Source organism: Chaetodon auriga, chromosome 12 (genome assembly GCF_051107435.1).
Source record: "Chaetodon auriga isolate fChaAug3 chromosome 12, fChaAug3.hap1, whole genome shotgun sequence".
Taxonomy (NCBI): domain Eukaryota; kingdom Metazoa; phylum Chordata; class Actinopteri; order Chaetodontiformes; family Chaetodontidae; genus Chaetodon; species Chaetodon auriga.
In genome coordinates, this window is record NC_135085.1 from 2,287,124 (window position 1) to 2,313,657 (window position 26,534).

Consider the following 26,534-nt stretch of genomic DNA (forward strand, 5'->3'; position numbering starts at 1 on the left):
GTGTTAACATAAAGCCATATGTAAAATCAGGCATTACTTTGCTGTCAGAGGGCCACACAGAATCAAGCGGATCTTCTACACCAAAAAAATACAATGTTGACTTCTTCAGCATTTTATACTTCTGCTACTTTTAAAGTATACTGTTATGCTTCTTTCAAAACGGCTTGGTATGGCAGCTCAGGAGCATGCCAAACCATGAGCAACCCACTCCTACCCACTGAATCAGCTGGCATCAAATTCAGAATAAGCATGTATTAACAAAAACCCATGAAGCTGATGGGATAAAACATTAAATATAACATGAAAAATAGAATATTGTCTCTGTACTGTTTTCATTTCAGTGCACATCAAAAATCATTAGCAAATGATCACATTCTGTTTCATTTATGTTCCTCACAGTGGCCCATGGAAGGTTTTGTGTAACGTTAACCAAAATGATACGGTTTGGCACTAAAAATTGTGCTCCTGTGTGGTCTGGACCTTTTTGGTTCTATAAAGGGCGTCTACAAATCTGGCTGTCTTTATTGCACCACCTACCTACCCTCCGAGTTGAACTCGATGCTAATGAATGTGTATCTTCCAACTCTTTTCTACATGCCAGATTCAAAAACATATGGCTTTGATGAAATACTAGCCTCTACTTTTCAGAAAAATTCTAGAAACATAAGGAATTCAGCTTCCATTCATTGAAAAACAATTCAAGTCATTCAAGTCACAGAAAATAATCTTGCTTTAAATGGCTTGATAGGTTTTGTTTAATCTTCCAGTGGAACACATTAGTCTCGGTTCTGTTTGACACATAAGCAAGAAATTACTCAGGGCTATATTCCAGTCACAGCTCATGATATGACCAGCGAATGGGAAATGAAAAGTTTTGTCCAACAGACTCTTTTCCAATCACACACTGGACTCAACACAGCTGACATTTTGAAATCTGCTGTTACTGACTTACTAAGAATAACAACAATCACCAGAGAGGTCGGACCGACCCCACAGTGTTTTACACACACTTTAAACCTTGCTTCACCTCGCTTCTCAGCTGAGCTGACCACCAAACAGAGACTGTTAAAACTGAAAAACACAAACTGATCATGGAAGTGGTCACCTGATTGAATAGGTCTTTTAATTATTTTATGAAAGGACTGCTATTGACGGCTGCATTGTCTTATTTTGGCATTGTACATGGTTCAATCATTCATTGCCAACAATTCATGGCAATATTTTTGTACACGCCGAGGTCAATGCTGGCTACTTTTATTTTATTTTATGAAATGAGGAAAGCAGAAGTACTTTAAGTTCAAACAAAATATGTATGTAAATATGAATTTATTAATAAAGGGCATTTTTTAAGTATTTCTTTTCTTTTCTTTATTTCTTTTCTTTTCTTTTCTTTTTTTTGAAATATCATCCCAAATACATCCCGAATGGACAGCTAGCCAGTTTAGTTGGGAACAGAAACATTGGAATGCAAAGTGATGCCAAGTATATGGAAAGTGTCCTTAGACAACGTCTGTTTGCGATTTGGCACTATATAAATAAGAATGAATTAGACTGAATCGATCTCTACTAACCTGGGTGACTTTCTCAGTCACATGGTGTGTTCTGTCGATCAGTTTGCATGGAGGTCTGATTTCACCAGGAGGTAATGCCACAAAGGTGTCTGTCTTTGTGTCCAGTAGGCTCTGGGTCATCTGTTGCACGTGCAAAAACGAGACACACAAACACACACTTTCAAGGAAAGTTTAGGATGATTTTGGTTGTTGATGCAATACTAAATTGTGTAACAATATTTGTAGACAATGTAATGTAAATGAGCATAGGGGTCTCCTGTGTGAGAAACAATATTTCAGTTATTAATGTTGTTCTAATTTTCTGCTCTAGTAGTTTAGCAAATGATGGATTGGATTTCCTCTCAAACTGCAGTGCTAAATGTGTGTGTTTCAATGTTGTGAATGTGTCTGCAGGTGTTACCTGGCTGTTGGTCCGGCAACGCAAATCAGTCTCTGAAGTCCCCACTGGTACACTGCTCTTTCTAATGGTTACCATACCAGCTGAATCAGAGAAGAAGGGAGAATTTCTGTTGCATGTTAAACGAAATTACAGTTCACCAAAGCCAATCAAAATGGAAATTCAAATGAAAAAATACTGATTGTCACAAGTAATTGTTATCAAAATACAAGTGAAGATTTCAGGATAAATTTTTATCCTTGCATGGTATCTTAAAGAACAGTTTGAGAGTGATCAACAACAGAATGTTGAGAGTGATTAATGCTTTGAGCCTCTACAGCCTCCAGTTTGGAGTATACAGCACCGTTTCATTTGCTTACATTTCACCAGTACTTTTTTTCAACAGTTGGTATGTTTGAATGTTACTATCTGTTGCAGGTCTTCTTTGTCTGGGACTGTCGGGGTAATTATGAACATAGTGTGCTGCATACAGGAGGGGGTTTGAGGAGGATGAATGCAGCGTCATTCTCACCAGTACAGCTGTGTCTCAGCTGCAGCCTCTTTTCCGAGTAACTCTGCCCACTTTTGATGTCATCCACTGAAGAAGAATGTTTTAAACTCCCGCAGCTGCCATCGAATCTGCTGGAAGGATGGTTGGTGTGGAAAGGACAGTCATCTTTATCTCTGCCTCTTCCTCTCTCTTCTTTCCTAGATTAAATGTGCATTTGTAAAACGGGCATCAGACCTCAGTACTTTTTGACGCCAACAGGAGGTCCAACCCACAAAGTAGAACCAGTAGTTTATGTTGGTCTGCTACTGTTGGACCCCCCTTCCAGTTTCATTTATTATATATATGTGTGTGTGTGTGTGTGTGTGTGTGTGTGTGCGTGTGTGTGTGTGTATGTATGTATATATGTGTATGTATATATATACACACACACACACACATACACACATACATACATACATACATACGTGTGTGTGTGTGTGTGTGTGTGTGTATATATATATATATATATATATACACACACACACATACATGTGTGTATACATACATGTGTGTATATATATAATAAACAATAAAAAAAGAAAAGAGAAATCAGTACTGTAACAGTCCAGTCCCAACTTATCAGGATTTAAGTTACCTTGTCAGCCAGAGGATATAATGTCGATATGGAAAAAGTTAACAAGACTCACAGTAAATATAATGCCGAAACATTTTAATTATTTATGAACACATGCATTGGAGCAAATGTGCAGAGCCTTACTATCACAACAAGTTAATAAAATGTGACTCAATTTCAAAACTAAATAATTTATCATTTAAAATCAAAACAATATAATGGAATTATTATTTGGCATATATGAGAAACATCTTTAAAGATAGTAATGAGGTTAGTGGAGCTGATGCTCATAATAATGTTATGATGATGGTGATAACAGCAATACTGCTCCTCTCCTCTGTATCTCCACCACTGTTACTGCTATTATTATTACCTTATTGCTCAACACACATACATTCACATAAAAAAACATGTTTTCTTTTCTATCGTTTGATTTTAATCTTAGTCACGCTGTCACTTAAATTTTACTATTCAAAATCTTATCTCTCTGCTTCATTTCATATTTTCATGGCCAGGTACTTGTAAGCAAAAATGTATATTTTTTCCTGCTTGGTTTGGTTGCCTTTGCCGAGTCTCCGGTGGCATTTTGGTGGACTGCTATAGTGAGCTGGCATGGAGGCAAACTGAGACTGATACTCACTCACCATAAACTTGCATGCATAACGCTCTCTCTGTCAGACTGTGGTCTCGTGAAAGCTGATTGTTGTGCACCTAAACTCCACCGACGAGCATTAACTTTATCCAAGTTCATTTGTCCTTGTAGCTTATCCAGTTTAAAATGTTTTGAGCTGTAATGATGCTCAAGATTGTTCTATGTCATCACTGTGACTTTCATTGCCACAAACTAGGTACACTAGCTTTTACTTTAACAACAAGAATTGTTTGTCCAGTTCTCTTAGAAAGTCATCAATGATGCATGTCATTGATGACATGTGATTTTTAAATGTGTGATGTGTTCACCCTGGCCGTGGCCCGGACAGGTATACAGTCGGAAGGGAAAACTCAGAAAGACAATTGATTCTTTTACTCGTAACTGGTAACATCAGATAACACTACAATCAGAGCAAAAAAAAAAAAAAAAAAAAAAACCTTCCACACCACACTATAGTGTGTTATAAACCACTTTCTTTAAACTCTACATACTGCTTATAAAAAGCTCACAGGGGTTAAAGTAATAAAAATACTGAATTACCTTAGTGGAGCATGTGAGGAGGCCAGTTTCAGGGCCAATGCTGGGGGTGCTGAGGCTGGAGTCAGGGGCAGACCTGTCTGGAGCTCACTCCCTCTGCTCCCTCCTCCTCCTGCACTGGTATCTACCAGCAGCTCATAAGCATCACCTCCTTCTCTTCTCTTTCTGTCTCCCTCACTCCTACGCCTGGGTGCCACCAAGGTGTCCGTCTCTCCTCTTCTTCCCCCTCCTTTCATTTGATCTTCCTCCTCCTCCCATTCTTTGTCCCACAGCAGTAGTCCAGCTCCTGCCTCCTCCAGCTGTTGTCTTTCAGGGAGGGACAGGAGTTTGTCCAGGGCCACAGACTCATGTCCAAGGGGCGGGAGGTCGGCACAAGGAGCATTCAGCTCTGTGTCCTGTGACAGGACACCCATAGTGGGGCTGAGGGAGCGGAGGAGGAGTCGCAGACGCTGCCGCCTAGCTGGATGCAGCACAAGAGGAAGGCATTGATGGTTCACTCTTAGTATGTTCACTCTCACTCTTTGATCTAATTAACAAAGAAAGGGTGGAATACACTTCTTCTTTATTTTGCTGTGATAACTGAGTAATAAAGCTTTTGGATCCCTAGACACTCAGGGGCCCCAAAGTCCCCATCTTTACTAGCAATAGTTGATGGTAATTTGATCTAACCACGGACCTCTAAAGCAAAATATTATTACATGTCCTGTATTTTTGCCTTATATTTACTGTCGTATAAAGGCCCCCTGTGTTTAATTAAAATCTAGTTTTTAATTATTGCATTTAATATGTTAGATATTTTAAATTTGCACATGTGTCATATCAGCATTTCTACAATAGGTATGAAAGTGACATAATTCAGATAAGTGGTATATGTATATGAGCTGAGTTTTTCTCATCAGGGGGAAGAGGGGATGGTGGTGGCATGACAGCCAGGAGAGAAAACTGCCAAGCACCAGACTACTCACTGAGCCGTGTCTGTGACTTCAAAACCACTTATTTTTAATGACAGGTGAAGAATGTTTTCCAGCCGTGTTTGTGGCAACTAAACCTGGCATTTTAAGCCAAAACATGATCTTTCCCTAACCCTAACCAAGCAGTTTTTGTGCTTGAACCTAACGAGACTGTAACCACAGCGTTGTCACAACATGAAATTGAAATTTAAAAGGTAAACTTTGAATGTTAAGAAACATAATGTTTCTACATATCTGTAGTTTCCAGAATTTCAGTAGTTATTAGCCTGGTTATACAGACAGCTATCAGCTGGATAACTGTACTGTTGAATCTGAGGTCAACATTTGGTGATAATGAGGCAGATTGGAAGCAATGTGCGAGATCTTTTAAAGTTCAAACAGATTTATGGAAGTTTACTGTTGAGGATGCCAGAAATGCTGACAAACTGGTTTGACTGGGTTATGTCTCTGAAGACGTTCAAATTTAGATGCAAAATGTGCCATGGGATTAAAGGGTGTGACAGAGACATGGAAATGGTCCTGTCCAGGGACCCTTTTTCCTCTTTCCAAGCCACACTGCCAGATTTTCAAAGCTGATACCAGGAAATCAGAACGAGAGAAGGAAATTGCCTTTTTAAACCCTGAACATATGACAACAAATAATCATCATCTCATAATCAAGACTTTAATCTCTTGACTGCTGATCTGTCCCTCAAATTTCCTTTAAGTTAGTTACTCAATCAAAAGCAAAGTTTTCTGTATTGTCTAATAACAAACAGCTGTTAGCTGCAGCTCAAACAAACTCTTTAATGTAACAAGGGCTAATACTTACAATGTAATCATTTTCTTTTCATGTCATGTGATGATTATGAGATACTTTTTGTATGAAGAGTTTATTTAGCAATCAAAAAACAAAAGAAAATCCCTCCAAATCTATCATGAACGTAGATAAATTGGTGTCAGTGTGGGGAATTGGTGTGTGTATGTTGAATGTCTGAATGTGTGTATGACACCAGATGTACGTACCACAGAACGTTCTGATTGACAGCAGTGTAAATTAAACATACCCAGGGTCAGCCAGGGGATGTGCAGTACACTGTTGAGCTCTCTGGCTGGAGAGCTGTTAGCTGGTCTGGGGTCAGTGGGAAGCTCAAAGTTGAGAATGAACATGATGACCAGGCTGTCCTCATTCTTCACTGGAACCACGTCTATTATACAGTTGAAACACACTCCTGCAGTGACATTGACATACAAGGGAAGAATGGAGGGATGAATTTCATTCCCTTTTGACATGACAGGTGGCAAGCTCCGTCCGAGACAGGACCAAATACTGTGTTTATTCATGTCATTCAGAGTATTTCCTCTAGATGGTGAGACCAGACATGTAACAATTACTGTTCCGCTCACTGCATCATGTGAGTCTAATAGGTTTGAGACAGTTCATATCACTTTTGCAGTACCCTCCATGCTGTGTTAGAGGGAACATATTCAGCCTTTGTTCTAGATCAGCTCAGAATTAGCCAGGATGAGTGGGGAAATTCAGTAAATTGTGATCCTACACCTTTTCACAGATTTTCAAGAAGCTCATTTTAAGTGTCGGCGGTGATCTTAAAACAAAAAAAAAAAACACAATTTGAACCGAAACTATCTGCATGGCTTAAGTGAGAAAATGTTTAGAAAGTGTTTACATACCGTGTTGCACATGTCACTTGTTTACATACTGTGTTGCACATGTTTTTTGGTTTAATAGAATTCACTTGCACTACCTGCACCTACCTCATACCATTTATACTGTTTATACCTCATGCCACTTGCACTATTTACATGCAGTTTTTGGGGGGATATTTGACTATTTGCACTATTTCTATTTCTAAACTGCATTTTGTTGTCTCTGTGTTGCACTCTGACGATGACAATAAAGTTGAATCTAATCTAATCTAATCTAATCTACAATATCAGTTTAGTTTTTTCCTGACTTTTTTTGCGGCTCTGTAGTCCATATAAAATGATAACAGAAATAAAAGATAAAGGCAGAAAAAACAACAACAAACACTTTCATCATATTACACTCAGCCATACTTACTGCAGCTTCCTGAGCAGCTTCCCCACCATCCCCCATCTTAAGTCTGACTGTTGTAGCTATCAAGATGCCATTGTAACACAATGTACACCGAAATCAAAGATAGCAACTTTTGTCTGATAGGAAAGAGAATCTAGGCTGTAGAAGTAATGGATGTGTTCAGTACACCCTGACATTACTGTTCAAACTCAATCATAAAATTCTTACATATTTAACATATTTGAATTATATGGGAATTCATACATACAAACTGTTGACAACATAATGAATGGGTGACCTTATGCCATCATTTTCACTTTATCTTTAATTTAGTTCAAAACAGAAAAGGTTATGCATACAGACTGTTCTCTGTCCTCTATTGACACAAGATTTAATGGATGGATTAGACAGAATGGAATGCTGTAGCCTTTGTGTGTATGTGGAGTATGTGAAGGACAGGAAGGGGGTGTTAGCATTTGGACTAAACTGCCAGGATGGATTAACGTAGCTACATGCTAACTTATTCTACCTTAGTAATCACAATGACATGACTGGAAGACCATCTGCTACAGTGTTACAGTGTCTCTCTCTCTCTCTCTCACACACACACGCGCGCGCACACACCTACACACAGACACACACACACACACACACACACACACACACACACACACACACAGTTGTGTTTCCATTACTCTTGGGGACATTATATGGGCTTACATTTATTTCCTGGAAATGTACCCTAACACTAACCTTAACCCAAGTCTGGACCCTTAAATTTAATGATCTACATTTTGGAGACTTTCATTTTGCCCCCATTAGGAAGGCAAGTGTGGAGTGTGTGTAAACAGATTTATGTCCCTTCAATGTGAGTAATACACACCCCACACACACACACACACACACACACACACACACACACACACACACTTTATAGACTGACATGCTTTCAACTTGATAATCCTCAAACTATGAACTGATATTGAGACTAAGCCATGAGCTGTACAGACATTTTTGAAAAATTAAGTGACTTCAATCAGGACTGACTAGTTTATGACTTACAAAACTTGCTTAATAAATTAAACTGATTTAATCCAGACAAACTTTGATAATGAACTCAGTGATCAAACTGCTTTCTTATGTGACTGTCTGGATATAATGCAGAATAAATATTCATGTTAGTGGTACAGACAGCAAGGTATAGGAACATCTGAAGAGGCATACAGGTATATACAGGTTAGTGATAAGATCCAGTGTGGATCACTCAGTGGATGATCAAACTGGCAATCCAAACAACATAGAGACAACATTAACAAACCGAATAGTCTAGTTACTTCCAGAACAACAACATTGATACATACATGAACACAGCTGTTGGCTACATTGGCAAATTCAAAGATAATGTTGGACTGATGATTTCTGTACGGGCACTCCCAAATCAGAAGCCCTAAGGTTCAAGAGGAAGTCTGTGCAAAAGTTAGAGCACATACTGGAAATCCGTATATTCTCTGTGGGGAGCTATTAGCAGCGCTGAAAGACAATACAGGAACAAAGTGGATTCTTACTTCCAGGGTTCCAACCCCAGAAACATGTAGCCTTGACTAAGAACCATCACAGACTATAATTAGAAAACCTGGCAGTGTTGAGATTATGTCTTTCTATGCATGCTGAGAGAATGACTTCCCAGCTGAGGAGGTACAAAACACTCAGGACTCCTGCCCACTAGTAATAGCATTCTGTCATCCCTACCTACTATAATATGCTGTACAATGACTCCTCTGTGCAAGTAAAGGAGACTTATTTTTTGAGTAACTGTATCTAGTACAGTAGTTTCTATGCACATGTGTATATATTTGAAAAATAATCTTTTTCTTACCTCAGGTCAGCTTAGTGAAAGTTATGTGTGTTTTGTACTGCCGCTGCAACACTGCAATTTGCCTAAAGGGATCAGTGAAGTACTCTATATATTTATCTATGTGTGCAGATCCTTCCAAAGCATTAATCAACACAAAGCATGAGGACCTGATGGCATTGCTGGCTCTCAAATCAGATAACTGGTATTTTTAACATGTCATGCTCTAGTCTGTTGTCCCACAGGTTTAAAGATGTCCACGATTGTCCCTGTCCCAAAAAAGACCAAAGCCCTTTGTCTGAATGACTGGCACCCAGTAGTACTCACCTCCATGATTCTGAAGTACTTCACCCAGTTTGTGAAAACTGTGATCACCTCCCACCTGTCTGACTGACTGGACCCACTACAATGGCTCCATTGTAACTGCTGTGCATATGGCAAAAAAGAACTTTAAACCCAATGTATGTAAAGAAATCTGTTGTGCTACTAATTCAGTATTCATTTCAGCACTCTTTGCACTCGGCACCATAGCGGTATTGCATTTTGCTGACCCATCCACCTCCTACTGTATGGCTCTACAGTCATGGAGTGTGACTCCCTCCTTTGTTCTTGACAGACAAGTCGTAATTACTATGGCCACTAGAGGGCTTCATTACTTAGACATAATAAATGTAAACTCTACATAAATAAAGTGCTTTTCAATGATGAATGGCTTTGTGGGATCACTTGGAATATAAATTCCCAATTTCATATTAGGATTAAGAGTGAATGTTATTATTATTTTTTTTTAGATGTACACCCTGAAAGCTGACATTGTATGTACTCTGAAATATGAAGATCATGTCATGTCTATTTTGTATGGCATAATGAATGAGTTGCTACTTTGTAAGTTTTACCATGATAACCTTTTTAATTTTTTTAATATCTAAATAAGTATGAAAAAAGACATATTTGAAATCTGATACATGACATTTGCCCTATGAAAATGCAGAGAGGGAAGAATGAAGCTGGACGAGAGAATATGGTAGAACAGTGAGAAGGAAGAGCATGGTGTGAGAGATGCAGACTGCGTGAAAAAGTGTGTGTGTGTGTGTGTGTGTGTGTGTGTGTGTGTGTGTGTGTGTGTGTGTGTGTGCCCATGTATTACTCAAGTTGTGGGGACAAAACCTGTTTATACATACACATTGTGGGGACTCACCTTACTTGTGGGGACAAAATACACGTCCCCACAATTTAAATCATTACATTTTATGGTAAAGACTGAAGATAGGGTTATGGGTTAGGTAAGGTTAGGTTAGGTATACGGTAAGTCTCCAGGACATGAATGTAAGTCTATGTTATGTCCCCACAAGTGATGAAAACATCATGCGTGTGTGTGTGTGTGTGTGTGTGTGTGTGTGTGTGTGTGTGAAAGCTGGATAATCTTTTGGCTCTCTCCATTAATCTCTAATCCATTATTTTATCATTTCTTTTGGCTGACATGGTACTTAAGCCCTAATGAAAACTATGATCCTATTTCTCACATTGTCCCTAAAGACTTGCAACGTCCTTCACAATGACCTCAACACACACACACACACACACACACACACACACACACACACACCCCCACACACACACACATTTTCACCTCGTTTGATGTGCAACCTCAGGAACAGGCTTATTTGAACAATAACTGATATAATGTGATGGAAGTGGACATGGATAAATCTTGATTGTCAGGGGAAATGACTAAACCACCATCTCACTTGTATACCTGGACAATAACACCACAATGTATGAAAAGAATGTCATCTTTTCTGTGCAGTTTATGCTTAGAAATATGTCCAGGGGATCCTGTAGAATTGAAATATAGAGTAGGAAAAAAGTGTAGTACGCTCTGGCTCCATATGCATTTCAGCTTTAGTTGGATGACGTTTTGGATCAGGAGGTAGAGCGGTTGTCCACCAATCAGGAGGTCGGTGGTTCAGTCCCTGGCCTTGGCAGTCCACATGCCGAAGTATCCTTGGGCAAGATACGGAACCCCAAAAACACTGACCCTGATGCTGTGCCACGCTGTGTGAATTCATATGTACATTGCTTTGGATAAAAGCATCAGCCAAATGACTAATTATAATTGTCATTGTAATGATTGTTGAGGGTCAGAAACGTCATCCTAATGAATGGATGATATGGAGCAAGAGCGTGCAACACTGATCCCTGATTCCAGTCATCAGCACATCACTGCCAATCTTGGCGTGTGGTACTTGTCAATTATATATGCCTTGAAATAGAGTCTTGAAAATGCTAAATTTCCTTTTCACCAGCAAAACTATTTAAACCACTTTGTGGCTGAGCTGTTGAAGGCTGCTCCAACGAAAAACTAGACTTTGAAAAAAACAGAGCAAACTCCACGTTAACCTTTTCCTTTCCATACATAAATTCTCAATGCTCCAATTACAGCATAACCAGACTTTCTGTATATGTTCTTTAGCTGCAAAGGCACAAAAAACTTGGCACAAAATCAACAGCATTTGTTTCTATGTTCAAAAGTTTACGTTTTCCTGACAAAAACCCTGAGTGGCTGTGTGAATTAGAACTTTTATGTATCAGAAGCAGAAGAGAAACAGGTGCGATGGTGTAATAGAGACCCAAAACCTCGAAAGAAGGAGGTTGGGGTGGGTGAATCAACAAAGCATGGGACTTTGGAGACTGTCCTCCCCAGAAAAACAACAGCATCAGTAATTTCAAGAAATACCCCAAAACTGCATACTGTATCCAGGCAGACATGGAAAAGTTTAAAATCCTTCCATTGTTTGCCTGTCTGTCACAGAATTCATTTTCAGATTCTTTCACTGGCTTTTAAATCAATCAAACCTTAACCTTACCCTTGTCTGTCTGATATGCTTAAGACATATGTGCCTGTTAGGTCGCTTAAATCCTCTGTCTAAAACCTGTTGACTGTTTCTGAGGCCAGAGCTAAAAGGCACAGAGAGGCAGACTTTGTTAATTACACCCCAAACTCTGGAACAGCCTCCCTGAAAGGTCTTGGGGAGTTGCAAATCAGTTGAAACCTAGAAACAAAATCTCCAGACACACGTTTTTAACATCGCTTTCTCCACAATGTCCTGAAGAACACCTGTACAGCACTACAGCAAATTGAGTGGCAAGTGGAAACACACTTACACTGAGGTCACTTTTTCAAAACTGTTCAAACAGTGCTCTTGCAGCTCTAACAACAAGCTCTAACCAACATGCAGCTCTGCACAAAAGTTAATCTAATATCTTAAATGTAATGATGCAATGAAAACTCCTCATACAGAAGAAGAAAATAAGAAAAAAAGGCCTCCTTTGATTCAGAGCATCTTAGTGGGGAAAGGTCAGAGAGCAGCTGCAGCACTATGATTGTCACACAGGTTTAGAATATGATGATTTAGGCATGCAACACTATCCAGTCTTAGTTGCTCATCTTTAACCAGTTTGTGAGGAGAAACAGATCCCTTCATCCGTCCATGGTGACCTCAGCAGTCTAATTAAGGGGAAGAAGCTGTGAAGATCCCCTTTAATCTCCCTATAATTCACTCTCTGTTGTATGTAATTTAGTGTCTTTTGAATGTGTGTGAGCCTGTACATCATGACATAAAGCCTGTTACCACTCCATTGGCAAAGTCTAAAGCCCTTTCCTATCTTCACACAGTCTTTATAACAGTGTTGCATGTGTGTGTGTGTGTGTGTGTGTGTGCGTGTGTGTGTGTGTGTGTGTGTGTGTGTGTGTGTGTGTGTATGTGAGCACAGGAAGGTGAAAGACAAAATTGTCAAGTAAACCAAGGAGACACAATAATGAACTATTAACATAATGACCCAGGAGGGTTTTGTCTGTATGTGTGTAGCAGAAAGAAAACCTAATAGATCCCATTAGCCTAATCACACAAAACAGTATTTTGTGATATACAATTTGCCAGACATCAGCAAAATTTACAGTGACCAAAACCTCCAATATGGTTCACAGAATTTCTGATGCCACACTTCTGTCTCATTTGTGCCTTTTTGGCATCTAAATTTTCACTCCACTAAGAAAGCAAGTGCCCCACTGAGAGATTACCACAAGTTTGACATAAAAACAAAAACAAAAGGTAGGTAGGTCAGGTGGGTAGGTAGGTAGGTAAACTGCTTAGTCTTGATCTGAGGACTTGGCCTTCCTGTGATGAACCATGCGTTTGTATAAAGATTGTTTAGTTTTGGCTAAAGGTAAGTCTGTGCATTCTTCACTGCACTGGATTGCATACACTAGATTGCTTTTCTTGTGTTTGGGATTGTGGTCTTCAAGGTGAAATAGTTTCTGTCTTAGTGTGTTTGAAAAACACAGGGATGTGGGGTTTGTTGGAAATCCTCACAAGTCAAGGACAGGGGCAATCAAATTGTTCACAATTACAATTACAATTTGTCATTTAGCAGCGACGTACATATGAGATTTTCATACATCACAAGCAAGGTTTGAGTGAGGAGAGAACAACAAGACTAAGTGCCCTAAAACAACTTTCTGGTCCAACTGGACATAGGTGCTACGAGACACTGCTACAAAGTAAAGCATACAGTGCATAGAGTGAATAGAGAGGTCTTGATCTTCAGTTTTTTTCTGAAGATCGAGAGGGACTCTGCGACCAGGTGAGCTGCCTCATTCTGGATCATCTGCAAGGGTTTTAACATGCATGCTGGGAGCCCTGCAAGTAAGGAATTACAATAGTTGAGGCATGATAGCACCAGCGCTTGTACTAGGAGTTGGGATGCGTGCTCAGACAGGTAGGGTCTGATTTTCCTGATGTTGTACAGGGCAAATTGGCATGACCGAGGCCACATGCTCTTTAAAAGTTAGTTGGTCATCAATCATGACACCCAAGTTTCTGGCAGATTCAAGGAGTCAAGCTGGATGCTGATTTGTTGTTGTATAGAGGGGCTGACCGGGATGACAAGGAGCCCAGTCTCTGACAGGTGAAGCTGAAGGTGTCACTCCTTCATCCATGCTGAGATATCGGTGAGGCATGCCGATATCCATGCCAAGTTGATGATTTTCTCCTTCTGCAGCTGTTGTACACATTATATGGCCTTTACTCTTGTATCCAATAGTTAGGTCTTGCCTCAATGTTTCATAAATGTTCCTAGGAAAGGAAGGCTGTGGCGTCACTAAGCATGGATCAAAACATTGCTATCCTACTGACTGATAAAGGATGTGCATGCCGGTGCTAAAGACAGTGGACTACCATGCCAGGATCACCACAGTACTCGGTGACACTGTGCCATGGACTCATCCGTATTTCCCATTGTGGCCAACCTCTACATGGAAGAAGTAGAAGGCAGAGCCCTGAACTCCTTCAGAGGAACAGCATCAAGCCACTGGTTTTGATTTGGGGACACAGACCAAGACTTACTCTTTGACTGTCACCACCAACTGGAGCATAAGTTAAGTATGCAGGTGGCAGAATATATGCACCCTTTTCTTTATACAATAAACAAGAAAACAAGTAATTTGATTTGTTAATTTGCAATAAAGTTTCAGTAGGATTGAAGCCAAGTGCTTGCTCATGAGGGAATTGTTGGGTCTCTGCAGATAAAAGAGTTCGGTCTGTACCAGCTCTATATGGAAAGCGTCCTAGGACAACTTCTAGTGTGATTTGGCACTATACAAATAAAATTTAACTGACATTAAATTGATTATATTATGCACAAGTTACACTTACAAGTGACCACTTGACTAAATCAATATTATACATATATAATAATAGGTTTAGTCGGTAATCTGAGATCAAAAAGATGTACCAATACATCTGCCCGACTGATAACATCAACTAGTTGTATCTCATCACATACTGGATTCAGAGTCTGCCAATAAGTAACAAGAAACTGGAGTGAACTAAAGTTAAGCTTAGTTGAAGCTCCACAACATTTTTTTTTGTTTGTTTTTCAAGCATAAACTGTTTCTGATTTTGCTATTTTTTTATTTTTTTATTTTATTTTTTTTTTACAAACTTCCACTTTTGTTTTATAACAAAAAACAAAACAAAACAAAACTTTAAAGGGTATATGTCTCCTCAATGTTTTCATTTTCTTCTACCAGGTAATATGAATGCATATGAAGATTTTGTTATTCAGCAAAATCCACATTGCTCTATGACCACAATTTCACAATGCCAATAATCACCTTCACTCTATTCTCATCCTTGTCTTAGCAAACATTATGAAAATACAGCAGAGTCTGAGATACTGAAGAATGAGTTTTGCTGACCTAATGATGGTCAGCAAAAATCCTGACTTACAGTAAAACTAGAAGTGCTGTGTCAGCAGCTTCCATCACTTCTGAATCAGTAATCATACTGCACTGCCATATTGTCAGTCTGTTGAAGCCATTTAACCCTCTGGCCTCCTTGTCTTCAGGCAAAAGCAATACATTTGGGAATTGTTGATTCAGATCTAATAAAAAAAGCACTATAGCAAAGGTGAGGAGCTGCTCAAATGGCAGATTAAATGATAATAGGGAGTCCACAATATTCTGCTGCACCAGAGAAAGTTAAACGGCAGAAGTTATACAGTCCTGCAGAACTCTGCTATCTGCAAATGTACTTTTTGCCTCAGTTCATTGTCTCTTAATTTACTGTCCAAACTGAAAATAAACAATTGCCAATCCCTTTTGAATTAACAGCAAATAATAATGTGTCATCAACGTATTGGCTTTAACAGGAATCAGTTTTGACTCCAATACATTACTGACCCCTTTCATGTCGAGCTGAACACAGCAATACTGCTGGACTTCATTCAAATAGGACACAGTCACAGAGCCTACTTACGACTACTTAGTGTTGAGCTTCGATTTCCCTTTGAACCTTTTAGTGTTGCTGGTGTTAGTGTTGTACCTTGACTTGTACTGATCAACCCAGCAGTGGTGTATCATAAAGGTAGTAGCAAAGCTACTATCTACATCTGTATTTGTATCTGTTTATTTCACAAAATATCTATTTATATTGTATTCAGATCAGAAGTAGGGGCTGCCCATTCTTGTGGTTGTTGGAAATTGCCTCATTTTCTGTGTTAAATTTGTTTTCTACTCCTAATTTTACTATTCATAGATGTTCAGGTTTAGTTCTCTCAAAACTTTCTCAAACTCAGGTGTGGAAAAAATACGTAAATATTGCAATGTATATAAAAGGGGGAGGTCCTGGATGACAATTAAGTGCATCTGGAGTGTCTATGGTTTTAAAAAAAATGAGAAGGCAGGCAATAGTACCTCACTGGGCATGTGGAATAACAATAATAATGATAAAACAAAAACAAAACAAAAAAAAAACTGGGGATCCAGAGGGGGTCCAGACTGAGAGCACCAGAAAACAAAGCTAGTTTTAATATGCCTTTTAAGAAAGACAGGAAGACCAGTGACAACAATTGGAAGAGCTCTCTTAGCCATTTTGTATGCACTTTTGAGACTTTTTTTGAGTTCCTTGACTTCAGTTCTTGGAGTTGTACAAGGTGTCAGATTTCATAACATAAAAATATTACCTAGGTGACAGAAGTCAAAGTTTATCTTTCACTGCACAGCAAATGTGGTGAAAACTGATAAAGTTATGATGGTGATGTACTTATTTGGGATTAACCTCACTGGAAATCTGAATATTAAAGAATCAATTGCATTGATACAACAGAAAAAAATGTAATGGTTATGATCCAAGATATGAATTTGTATGAAACACCTTTCGCATTTAATTTCAAATTTCTGAGGTCTAAAAATTTAGATGCTGTCTACAGCTGCTGAGAGTGCCTTATCGTTTCATGTTTGAACAATGAATTCCTATTTGTTTCAATCCTGACCATACAAATAATAATATTATTACTATTACTGCATTACTACTCATGACCCTTCATGCAAATAATGTAAAGGCATTCCATTATTTTATTATTTATTACAGAAGAAATGACTTTATTCAAAGGTAGGAGTGTGCAGTAGGATTACTATGGGCACATAAAATGCTCCAAATAAAAACCTTATGTGCCTCAACAAGGAACAAACTATGACAACTATGTAAATCATAGTCACACACTCATTACTGATCCCTGTGGTGCCAGTAAAAAGTCACAATCTTGCTTGCTGTAGTGTGTAGGGACAGTAATCTTACTATCTGTTCCCCTTAACTCATTCTCAGTATAACGGGAATTTCACCAGTGGTGTGGCTGGAAAAAGCTGCTCCCATAAAGGTCGGGTCATTTTAGACAGCAGGTCCACCAAAGATTTTCATACACTGATTTTAAAGGATTGAAAATTACACTTCAAAGTGCAACATATACTTGGGTGATCATTGACATACTTCCCTAGAGCTGAAAAAAAGTTGTCCCAGCCTTACATCAGTCGATGTTTACTTAGAAATAGAAATGTGATGTGACATCAGCTGCTTGGTGTTTTTTGCTCTGGTATCATAGAACTGCACACCAAAGAGGAGCTCGACAAATTTTGCTCATCAAAATCTATTTCTAGGTCTTGGGGGGTATTGCTGCTTAGATGAAGACGTTATGAAGCCTTTAGTGTCTCCAGAGGGAGCTGTGTGAAGTGAAGCATCTGATTAGTGTCCTTAAGTGATGTTACTGTCACAGCTGAAGCCCACAAGTTTGAAAATTATATATACTATTATATACAATAGCCAGAATAACACACCCAAATCTATCAATGAACTGTTGGCAGTCAAGTTGTATTTAGTTGCCTTTCTGCCCAGGATCTTTCCCCACGGACCCGGACCCTTTGGACCAGGGTCTGAAACAAATTTGGGGGACATTACATTTCGAGTTCTGCTGATCGTAATTTTTTAAAACTGGTGAGTCTGACAATATTATGAGAGTACTCTTTCAAGGTAAAATCAGAGTCCAGAGGGAAAAAGAACATGATCACATGAGAAATAAACAATTCCACTTAACATTATCTACACTACTTGACTGGTCTGCTGCTGTTAATGTTTCTACTTGAGATGATACATCGCCAAACCTCACAAATGTAACTGAAACATAACTGATACAAATGATGACTGAATCTATGAAAATTAGAGTTGACACGGTCATACCATCTTTAGTGTAGAGGGAAATCTCCACCTTCCTTTCTTCTGCTCCTAGCAGAGCTTTAGCCATCTGGGCCACTGCTGGTCTCTTGGTGTGAGGTCCATACAGGAAGCTACAGGTGCAGGGCTTCTGCATTACCTCAGCCCGGGTGTAACCACACATCTCACAGAAGGCATCATTACAGAAGATGATAGCGCAGTTCTCCACCTGTGCATTGGCGATGATAAACTTCCGATCTTTGGAGAAGGAGAAAACAGGAGAAAGGAGGTGTTAGGAAGACTAAAAAACAAACGTAGTATTACTTCCCACAGTACTTGAATACTAACTCCTACAGTATACACAGAACCCTAAGCTTCAACTCACAGCATACACATACATACAGACACCCACACACATACTGATACCTGAAAAATAACACCTCAGATCATCTCAGCATATGAAACTGCAGTACACGCATACACATACAAAGCGACTAAGCCTTACCACATCCACAATCTGGTGTCTGACCGGGGTATCAAGCTCATTTCTCAGGCTGTAAGAAATAATCTTGTCCTCACAATGATCATGCAACACTGTGGTATTATGGTGTATTGAGTTATATTATTCTGGGGTTTTATGTTTGGAGAAATAAAAAGCAATCCCATTGAAAAAAATTGTACACTCCAACCAACCAACACTGTGCCACTCTTGGTATCCTCCTAGCACCCAACAGCACCAAAGTGTGGAATTTCCCTACAAATAGCTTTAAGAAATAAAGATATATTACAAAATAATAATGTTAACAGCATTTTTTCATAATCTTATGTATGTCAAGGAGGTATGTCATGGACTTTTAATCTATATGACGAACACTTTGAAACACTTTGATCAAAGTCTGCACAATCATTAAAGTCAGATAAGTTGAAATTTGTTGTGGATTATAATGTTCAAAACAAGATGACTTGTAATGTTTTTGCTGACCTCTGACGTATCCCTTTAGCACCACCAGCAGACTATAATTTCCACCTATACATCAGAAATGTTAAAATATAATAGTGAGACACAAGTAGCATAGACATCTTAGGTGCTACTTCCCATCATAAGAGGAGAGAGGAAAACCTAGACAATATTACTGTTAATAGTACATACTGCTGTTCTTTCAGGACAACTACAATGACACATACAAGGACCCAACCACTGGCTACATTGGGAAATGAATCGATGATGTTTTACTGCAGACCACTGTGCAAATTTAACTAAATCAGAAGCCCTGGGTTAATGGAGAAGTCTGTGTCATACTTAAAGAACAGACTGATATGTACAACTCAGGCAATTTGAACAACTATAGGAAATCCAGGTATTCACTCTGCAGAACAATCACAGACTACCAAAGAAGTCTTAATTTGTATAAAGAGATAAACACGCTTCCTAAAATGAATGAATCAACATCAGTTGCAGTGTGCAATAAAAAGACATGATTATGATTTTTTTTAATGAGTTACAGTATCTACAGTATCTCAAAACACTCCACCACCAATTTGACGGATATTCCCTGGAGTGCATCAACAAACATGCATTGTGAAAATAAATAAAACAGATAAATCAAATTCTCAAATGAAGCCTTGGGAAAACCAGCAGTGCTGAGAATGTCAAAATGTCTACATCTCGCCTGGATGAACTGAAAGTTTGTACTTTAAAAAGAACTTAACAGCCAAGGAGGTACAAGGCAAATATTCAGGGCAAATGTGTGCATGTTTTTCAAAGGGATAATTCACAAAAGGCACCTTGACCTGATGGCACATCTAGCTGAGCTCTCAAGATATACTGTACATCGATCAACTTGTGGGTGTCATCACAGGCATTTTCAACCTGTCACTGCCCCAGGTGGTGGTCTGTACCAGCTCTATATGGAAAGTGTCCTGAGACGTCTTCTGTTGTGATTTGCCACTATATAAATAAAATTGAATTTAATTGAATTGAAATCATCAGATTCAGAGGTCTGGAATTCAACATGGATACTGGACTTCCTGATGGGCAGAGCCCCAGCTGTGTGGATCGGCACCACCACTTCCTCCACCGTGACTCTCAACACTGGTGCCCTTCAAGAGTTTGTGCTCAGCCCTCTCCTCTACCCCCTTAGCATGGACAAAGTGTAAGACCACCGACACAAATGTGGAGGCACATATCTCTGTTTGCCTGGTTGACATCACCAAGGGCAATGTCTCTTGACAAGACCAAGCTTCTCTTCCTTCCAGGGAAGGCATCTCCAAGACCTCTACGTTAATACTGAGAACTCTGTGGTGTTCCAAGCTCAGAGTGCAAGGAACCTGGGTGTGGATGACCAGCTGTCCTTCACTGCCAGCATCGTTGTGACAGCACATTCTTGCATATTCATGGTCCACGATATCAGGAAGATATGTCCATTCCTCACTCAGAATGCAGTACAAGTTCTAGTCCAGGCTCTTGTCATCTTGCACTCCAACTTGCTCCTGACTAGCATGCCTGCATTCTTTTTTGTATGGTGTCACATGCCAATTGTTGGGAAATACTGGTGTAATCTTTAACAAACTAAACTAAAATGATATGTTGTAGGAACAAGATGGCAGCAGGCAGGACTGGTGTGTTGACATCAGCAACTTACTCTGACGGAGTGTGTGAGAGAGCTGCCAAAAACTGGCTAGTGGAGAATTAAGTCAATACCAGAAGACAGTTTCACCACTTGGCAAACTCCCAAAAGTCCTCCAGAATGATCCAAAAGGTGGCCCTCATGAAGATGAAAGTTTTTCAGTTCCCAAGAAACACACAAACAGCTGATCTCAAACCTACAAGCTCCAACCCTTGCAAATTAAAAAAATGTGGAGTTTCAACTAGCTATTCAAACACAACTCAACACAGTGTCCCTAATGGCAGCAGCATATCTCAACCTAACTGGTGTGCTTGGGGGGTCCCTGAATATTCTTTAAATTATTCCAAAAAGTGATCAAGTTAAACATCTGGCAGATTAAAACCAATATTTTGTTTGTTGGAGTTGTCGAACTGTCACACTGTCACTGCAAATATCTTTTATCCTCACTGGAGTAAAAAGACCACTCTCTGCAAATTTGTCCTCTTTGATATATTAGTGTGCTTGTGCTGGGATCAGATTACATGGATCTAGCCTAATTCTGAAATAATTTTATTGAGGCTGACAAAAACCAGCTTCATGGCAGATTATGAACGACAATCAGGCATCCATACTTGTGTAGGTTGACATGACTAACAACCTGTTGTGTGGTATCTACGACACCCTACGACACCCCAATGAAAAATCTAGCATGTCAGAATTTTTTTTGTCTTGACACGCCTAGTGTGACATCTCTCAAAATGTGTTCCTTAGTGCTGACCCACTAGGTGGTCTCTCCAGAGTGCAGTCAGGCAAACATGGCAGAGAGGAGGAAGAGGGATGCTGAGGCTGCATCTGTCATGTGGGACAACGAAGCAGAAGAAAAGTTAGTTACCCATACTGTCCTGCCTGTGCTGCCCCGGAGAGCATCCACAGTCATTTTCCTTTCTTTTCTTTTCTTTTCTTTTCTTTTCTTTTCTTTTCTTTTTCCCATTACAGAAGACAGCCAGCATCACATATGATTGTGCCATGAGGGACAGTTGTTTAACACCCCCCCCCATTGACCTCTGAACTTGATCGCATGATCGTGAAATAAGAGTCTCCATGATTGTTCGAGGCCATTCACGTAGTCTTGCCCTAAAGTCTTGCCAGTTTATGCCACTGTGATCATTACATCTGACATGGTGACCATTGCTAAAGACAAAAATATTGTGTACTCTGATCCCAGCATTAGGAAATGCAGCCCAGGAAACAAAGTCATTATTATGGGTGATTGTAATAGGTAATATGTTTTTAATGACACAGGTGGTCGTTAAGTGCATGACCTGCAGTTAGCTTCCTGTTACTTGTACTCACACTCCATAAGAATGAAAGTCATCCTGGCCAAAGTAATGTGACATATGCAAGACTGAACACAACTGTAACTTGCTGCATGGATCTGGCATTGGTTGGTTTAGAACGTTAGCTGAAAATTTGCAAACTGCAAGTTATCCACTTTACCAGCCAGATCAGCCCCAGGATTCTGAATGTATTAGCTGACGTCATTCACTCAAGATTTTGCTAAACTGCCACTTTCATATGCCTCATATATTTTACACATGTATAATAAATATATGACTGTTGCCTAAATGTTAATATATGGTTTAGTTATACACTGGCACTCATTTTGGGGATCCAAATAAATAAAATTATGTAATATTCTTATATGTAACATTTATTTAGCATCAAAACAGATGTAGAGAAATCTAAAATCTTTGATAGTCTTAAGAAAAGACTTTTTTTATTCAGTAGTATATATTGAACAGTATAATGAACAATAAAGTTGATTGTTTGGCTGACAAATCAAGATGAATAGATAATAAATAATTAGACGACACATAGACAACCAGCAGTTGGTGATATCGCTTTTCGTCTTTTCACTGAAGTTGTCATCAGTTTGAGGAACTGCTCTGCTCTTCGCTCTGTGTGTGCAAAGGAGCTGAGCCACGTCCTCTGTCAGACAGTGCAACCATACAACAAGAATTACAGTTGCAAAAAGTATTGCATTAAATAAGGCTTCAAATTAATTCCAAGTTTAATGATGATTTATCTCTAAAAGTGAAAACATGTTTTATACACATTACAAACTCTTTACGAGAGAACGTGTACTCCTGCCCACTAACCTGCACCTGATGCCATTTTAAACCTGATCTACTGCCTGCAAGAGTCATACAGCCTTATGTTTCTGTCACACAGCATGATTTTAAAATGTGTCTTAAAAGAGACCACTGTGTTTTCTCAAGATTAACTGATGAGAAGTATACTGTGGATAGACAATAATGTTTTTTTTTACTTTGCATTGACAAACAAAACAAGCTGTAAGCATCAAGGGTTGAACAGTGTTTTATGGCACCCAATCACACAGCGGGAAGCCTCAAAATCACACAGTAAATAGATCCAGGAATAAAATGGAACTGAGGCTGTGTTTGCCTAAAGTAAATGCCTGTGTTGTATAAGACGGTTTGTCAAGCTCGCTTAGAACATCAGAACCGGAGTCGAAATCTGACAACAAAAATGGTCCTTAATCAGAGATTAAGAAGTGCTAATGTTTGGTTCGAATATGATAGCTGTCAATGATCGAGGTCCACATGAAAGTGCTTTACGAGAATATGTTGCTTCCATGTCGTCCGTGTCTCCAAATGAAATGGGAGTGGCAGGCGGGACATAAAATTTGACCAACACTATGCATCAACATTAATATGTTCATATTAAACAATTAAAGAACTGGTTACATGTTGCACAGATCTTTTTAAACATACATCTGAAATGCAGGTTTCAGATATAAAATATTATATTATATATGTGCAAAACAAGTTTGTTATGTTATTTTATTATTTTTTTTAGTAATCTATGGGAAATCAAATCATTTTTTAATGAACCATTTTTCATTTCTCCTGCTGTTACAACTTATAACTATTATGTATACTTACTCTGTCCTTCAAATTTGCGGATGATGGTATCCAGAAAAGTGTTCTGGGGAGCCACATGTCCCCGTCTCACCGGCATGGCTCGGACCCAGTGCTGGAGCCTCCTTACGCTGTGATTGGTTGACGCCCGAGCTGTTCTGATCAAACACGCTGCTGTCTCCTACAGCAGTTGTCTCCGGGGCGTTTTTCTTCTGTCTAAAATAAAAGCAAAGCTGTTGGAGTTTGGCTTGTTTGGGTTTGTCTGTCCTGAGGGTTAGGGTCTCTGCTTTGACTTTGCTACATCTGCTCTTCCCCTCTTTCTCCCTCTCTGCTTCTCTCATGTGTCCCTCATCTCTCCATCCTCACCATACAGGTCCACCCATAATCTGAATCCTGGGCTCTGATTGGTCCGGGAATCAGGTTGGCTAGATCTATGTATCTATCAACTATTACTAAAGACCAGTACAGCTTTTGTTACTGCTTCTGGCACTGCTGTATATGACACCTCAACTACTACCATTAGTAGGCTACTGGCTGGGGTCAGTAACAAAAACAATTTCAATTACAATTGCAATTTGTCATTTGGCAGACGCTTTTATCCAAGGCGACGTTCATATGAGATTTTCATACAACACAAGCAAGGTTCTAGAGGGGAGAGAACAACAACAATAAGTGCCCTAACGCAACTTTCTTGTCCAACTGGACATAGGTGCTACAAGACAATGCTACGAAGTAGTGCAAAAAGTACATAGAAGTAGTGCAAAAAGTACATAGAAGTAGTGCAAAAAGTACATAGAAGTAGTGCAAATAGTGCACGTGCTTTCACACCAGTAACTTTTTATTTCTAAGTTTTGTTAGATTTCATTTGATTACATTAGAGCACGCAATGTACACTATAATTTTTCCCAGATTAACAATGAATTGTGTAGAAAAATATTAGTAGCTGTTCGTAATTAGTTAGCGTAATTAGAAGCAGAACACCATTATCATTAAACATTTCTTGACTAGAGCTGGAAAAACAGAATGTGTTTATAGTACAATTAGTTTATTGAAATATTAAAATGGTTTAATTCGCGCGCGCGCGCACACACACACACACACAGAGTTCAGAGTGTAGTGTGAGCACTGTTCAACTCTCCAGCATCTGCTGCTGCCTCCCTCTGTGCTGTCACTGTCTCTGTCTCTATAAAGTCTATGTGGAAATTTGATTTATTTATGAGAAAAACCCTGCTAAAGGAAAATGAAAAGTATGCTGTGCGATCAGACAAGTGTGGCCCTCTAAGCACCCACAAGTCTGAGTTGTTTTTTCCACATGGACCTGTGTGTTCAATATGGAAAGCCACTGAGCTCATTATTCATCTCATTTTCAGTAAACGGAAAAAACTAAATACAGGAGCTGCTTGCTTGTAAGATCAGATCCATAAGATCATCATATGTTTCACTGAGAGCCACCTAATGCTCCATCTAAGAATTTTCTAAACACGTAAGGAATTCGTAATCGTTCAGTTTATTTGAAAAGTTCAAAGTCAAAATCACCAAATTTGGAGAAACATGGTTTTCACCAGACAGGACGGTTGTGATAAATTGTAACCTGAAAAAGCATCTATATCTGTCAGCCAAATGTTGTGGAGTGAAAACTACAGTATTTATAGTAATAAGTTCCATTCCACTGTGGTGGATTATGACGATTAGGGACAAACTAAGAATCTTGTAAGATTCCAAACTTTGGACTCATTAATCAGACTGTGCTTCAGTTGTGTTTTCCTTCTTAGAAACAGAAACTAGACAGAACAGAAAGTAGACTTTCTTTTGTTTCAGCAAGTTCTGGGTATGATGCTCTTTTGACCTGGAGCTTGAGGTCCACACCAGTATGCGATCAGCTGTGCACAGCTGGCCTTCTGATTGTCCTGTGGCTTCAGACAAGTGTCCTACAGTCAAGCTATGAGTGCAGAGAGATTTCCTTCTGACGAGTCAGGGACTGAAAAGGTTAAGCAGCCTTTTGGCCAAACGATTTGTTTGTGATTATCGCGTCATGGCTATGCAGTTGTTTATTTCACATTTTAGTCATTCCACAACTAAATGACATACCAGATAAAAACAAACACAAATTGAATTACTGAACTTACTTTCTCACATTCATCTGATTTGACTGAAAAGTTAATTACGTCCTTTTTTTTTTTTTCCCAGTTCAGCCATATTGTGCAGCTTAGATAAACAGAAAATGGTATGAATAGTGAGCACAGCGGCTTTCCATAGTCCATTCTGTCTGCAATTTTTGTGTAATTGTTTGAGTTTTGTCTGCGCTTCAGCTTCATTCTAGCAAGGCATATTTATTTAAAAGCAGAGTCTGCAAATGACTGTCAATAGACTGGTAATTTATTTCTGCCTTGGACATCGGGACTCGGTGCAGTTCACACCCAGGGACAGTGTGATGCTGTTCCACTAATGACTAATGTATAAAATAAGATATAACTTTACTGATTCCATGCTGGGTAAATTATGTTGTTACAGTCAGCAGTAAAAGCAAGAATAAAGAAGAAGACATGGAAAGAATACAAACAAAAATCAATCAGAAATTAAAAAAAATGAAAAAAACCAAAAACAGCTACATATAATATACATTATATACAAAAAGTGTTCAAAAAATAAAATTGCCTGTTCGAACTTTATGTATAATAGTCCTTCCTTTCAAAATGTAACACAATAACATTTGAGTAAAATATTCTTGCAGTCTTTCCACCCAAGTATCTGCAGTCTTATTTTTGAAAATCTGATCCAACTACACAGTGGAATACAACACATTTCATAAAACTCATAGTAT

At 39.1% G+C, this 26,534-nt stretch overlaps 1 protein-coding gene across 1 annotated transcript in view; it reads right to left on the reverse strand.

Annotated features, from left to right (window-relative positions):
- LOC143329208 (voltage-gated inwardly rectifying potassium channel KCNH6-like) overlaps window positions 1-23,813 on the reverse strand; it is a 42,003-nt gene extending 18,190 nt beyond the window's left edge. The window contains exons 1-7 of the mRNA XM_076745005.1: window positions 23,738-23,813; window positions 18,193-18,423; window positions 6,278-6,442; window positions 4,264-4,720; window positions 2,480-2,589; window positions 1,972-2,051; window positions 1,572-1,691 (exon numbers count right to left, since the gene is read on the reverse strand). Of these exons, the coding sequence (XP_076601120.1) occupies window positions 1,572-1,691; window positions 1,972-2,051; window positions 2,480-2,589; window positions 4,264-4,720; window positions 6,278-6,442; window positions 18,193-18,423; window positions 23,738-23,813 (1,239 nt within the window). The remainder of the gene's footprint in view (window positions 1-1,571; window positions 1,692-1,971; window positions 2,052-2,479; window positions 2,590-4,263; window positions 4,721-6,277; window positions 6,443-18,192; window positions 18,424-23,737) is intronic.
- Window positions 23,814-26,534: the final 2,721 nt, after the last annotated feature.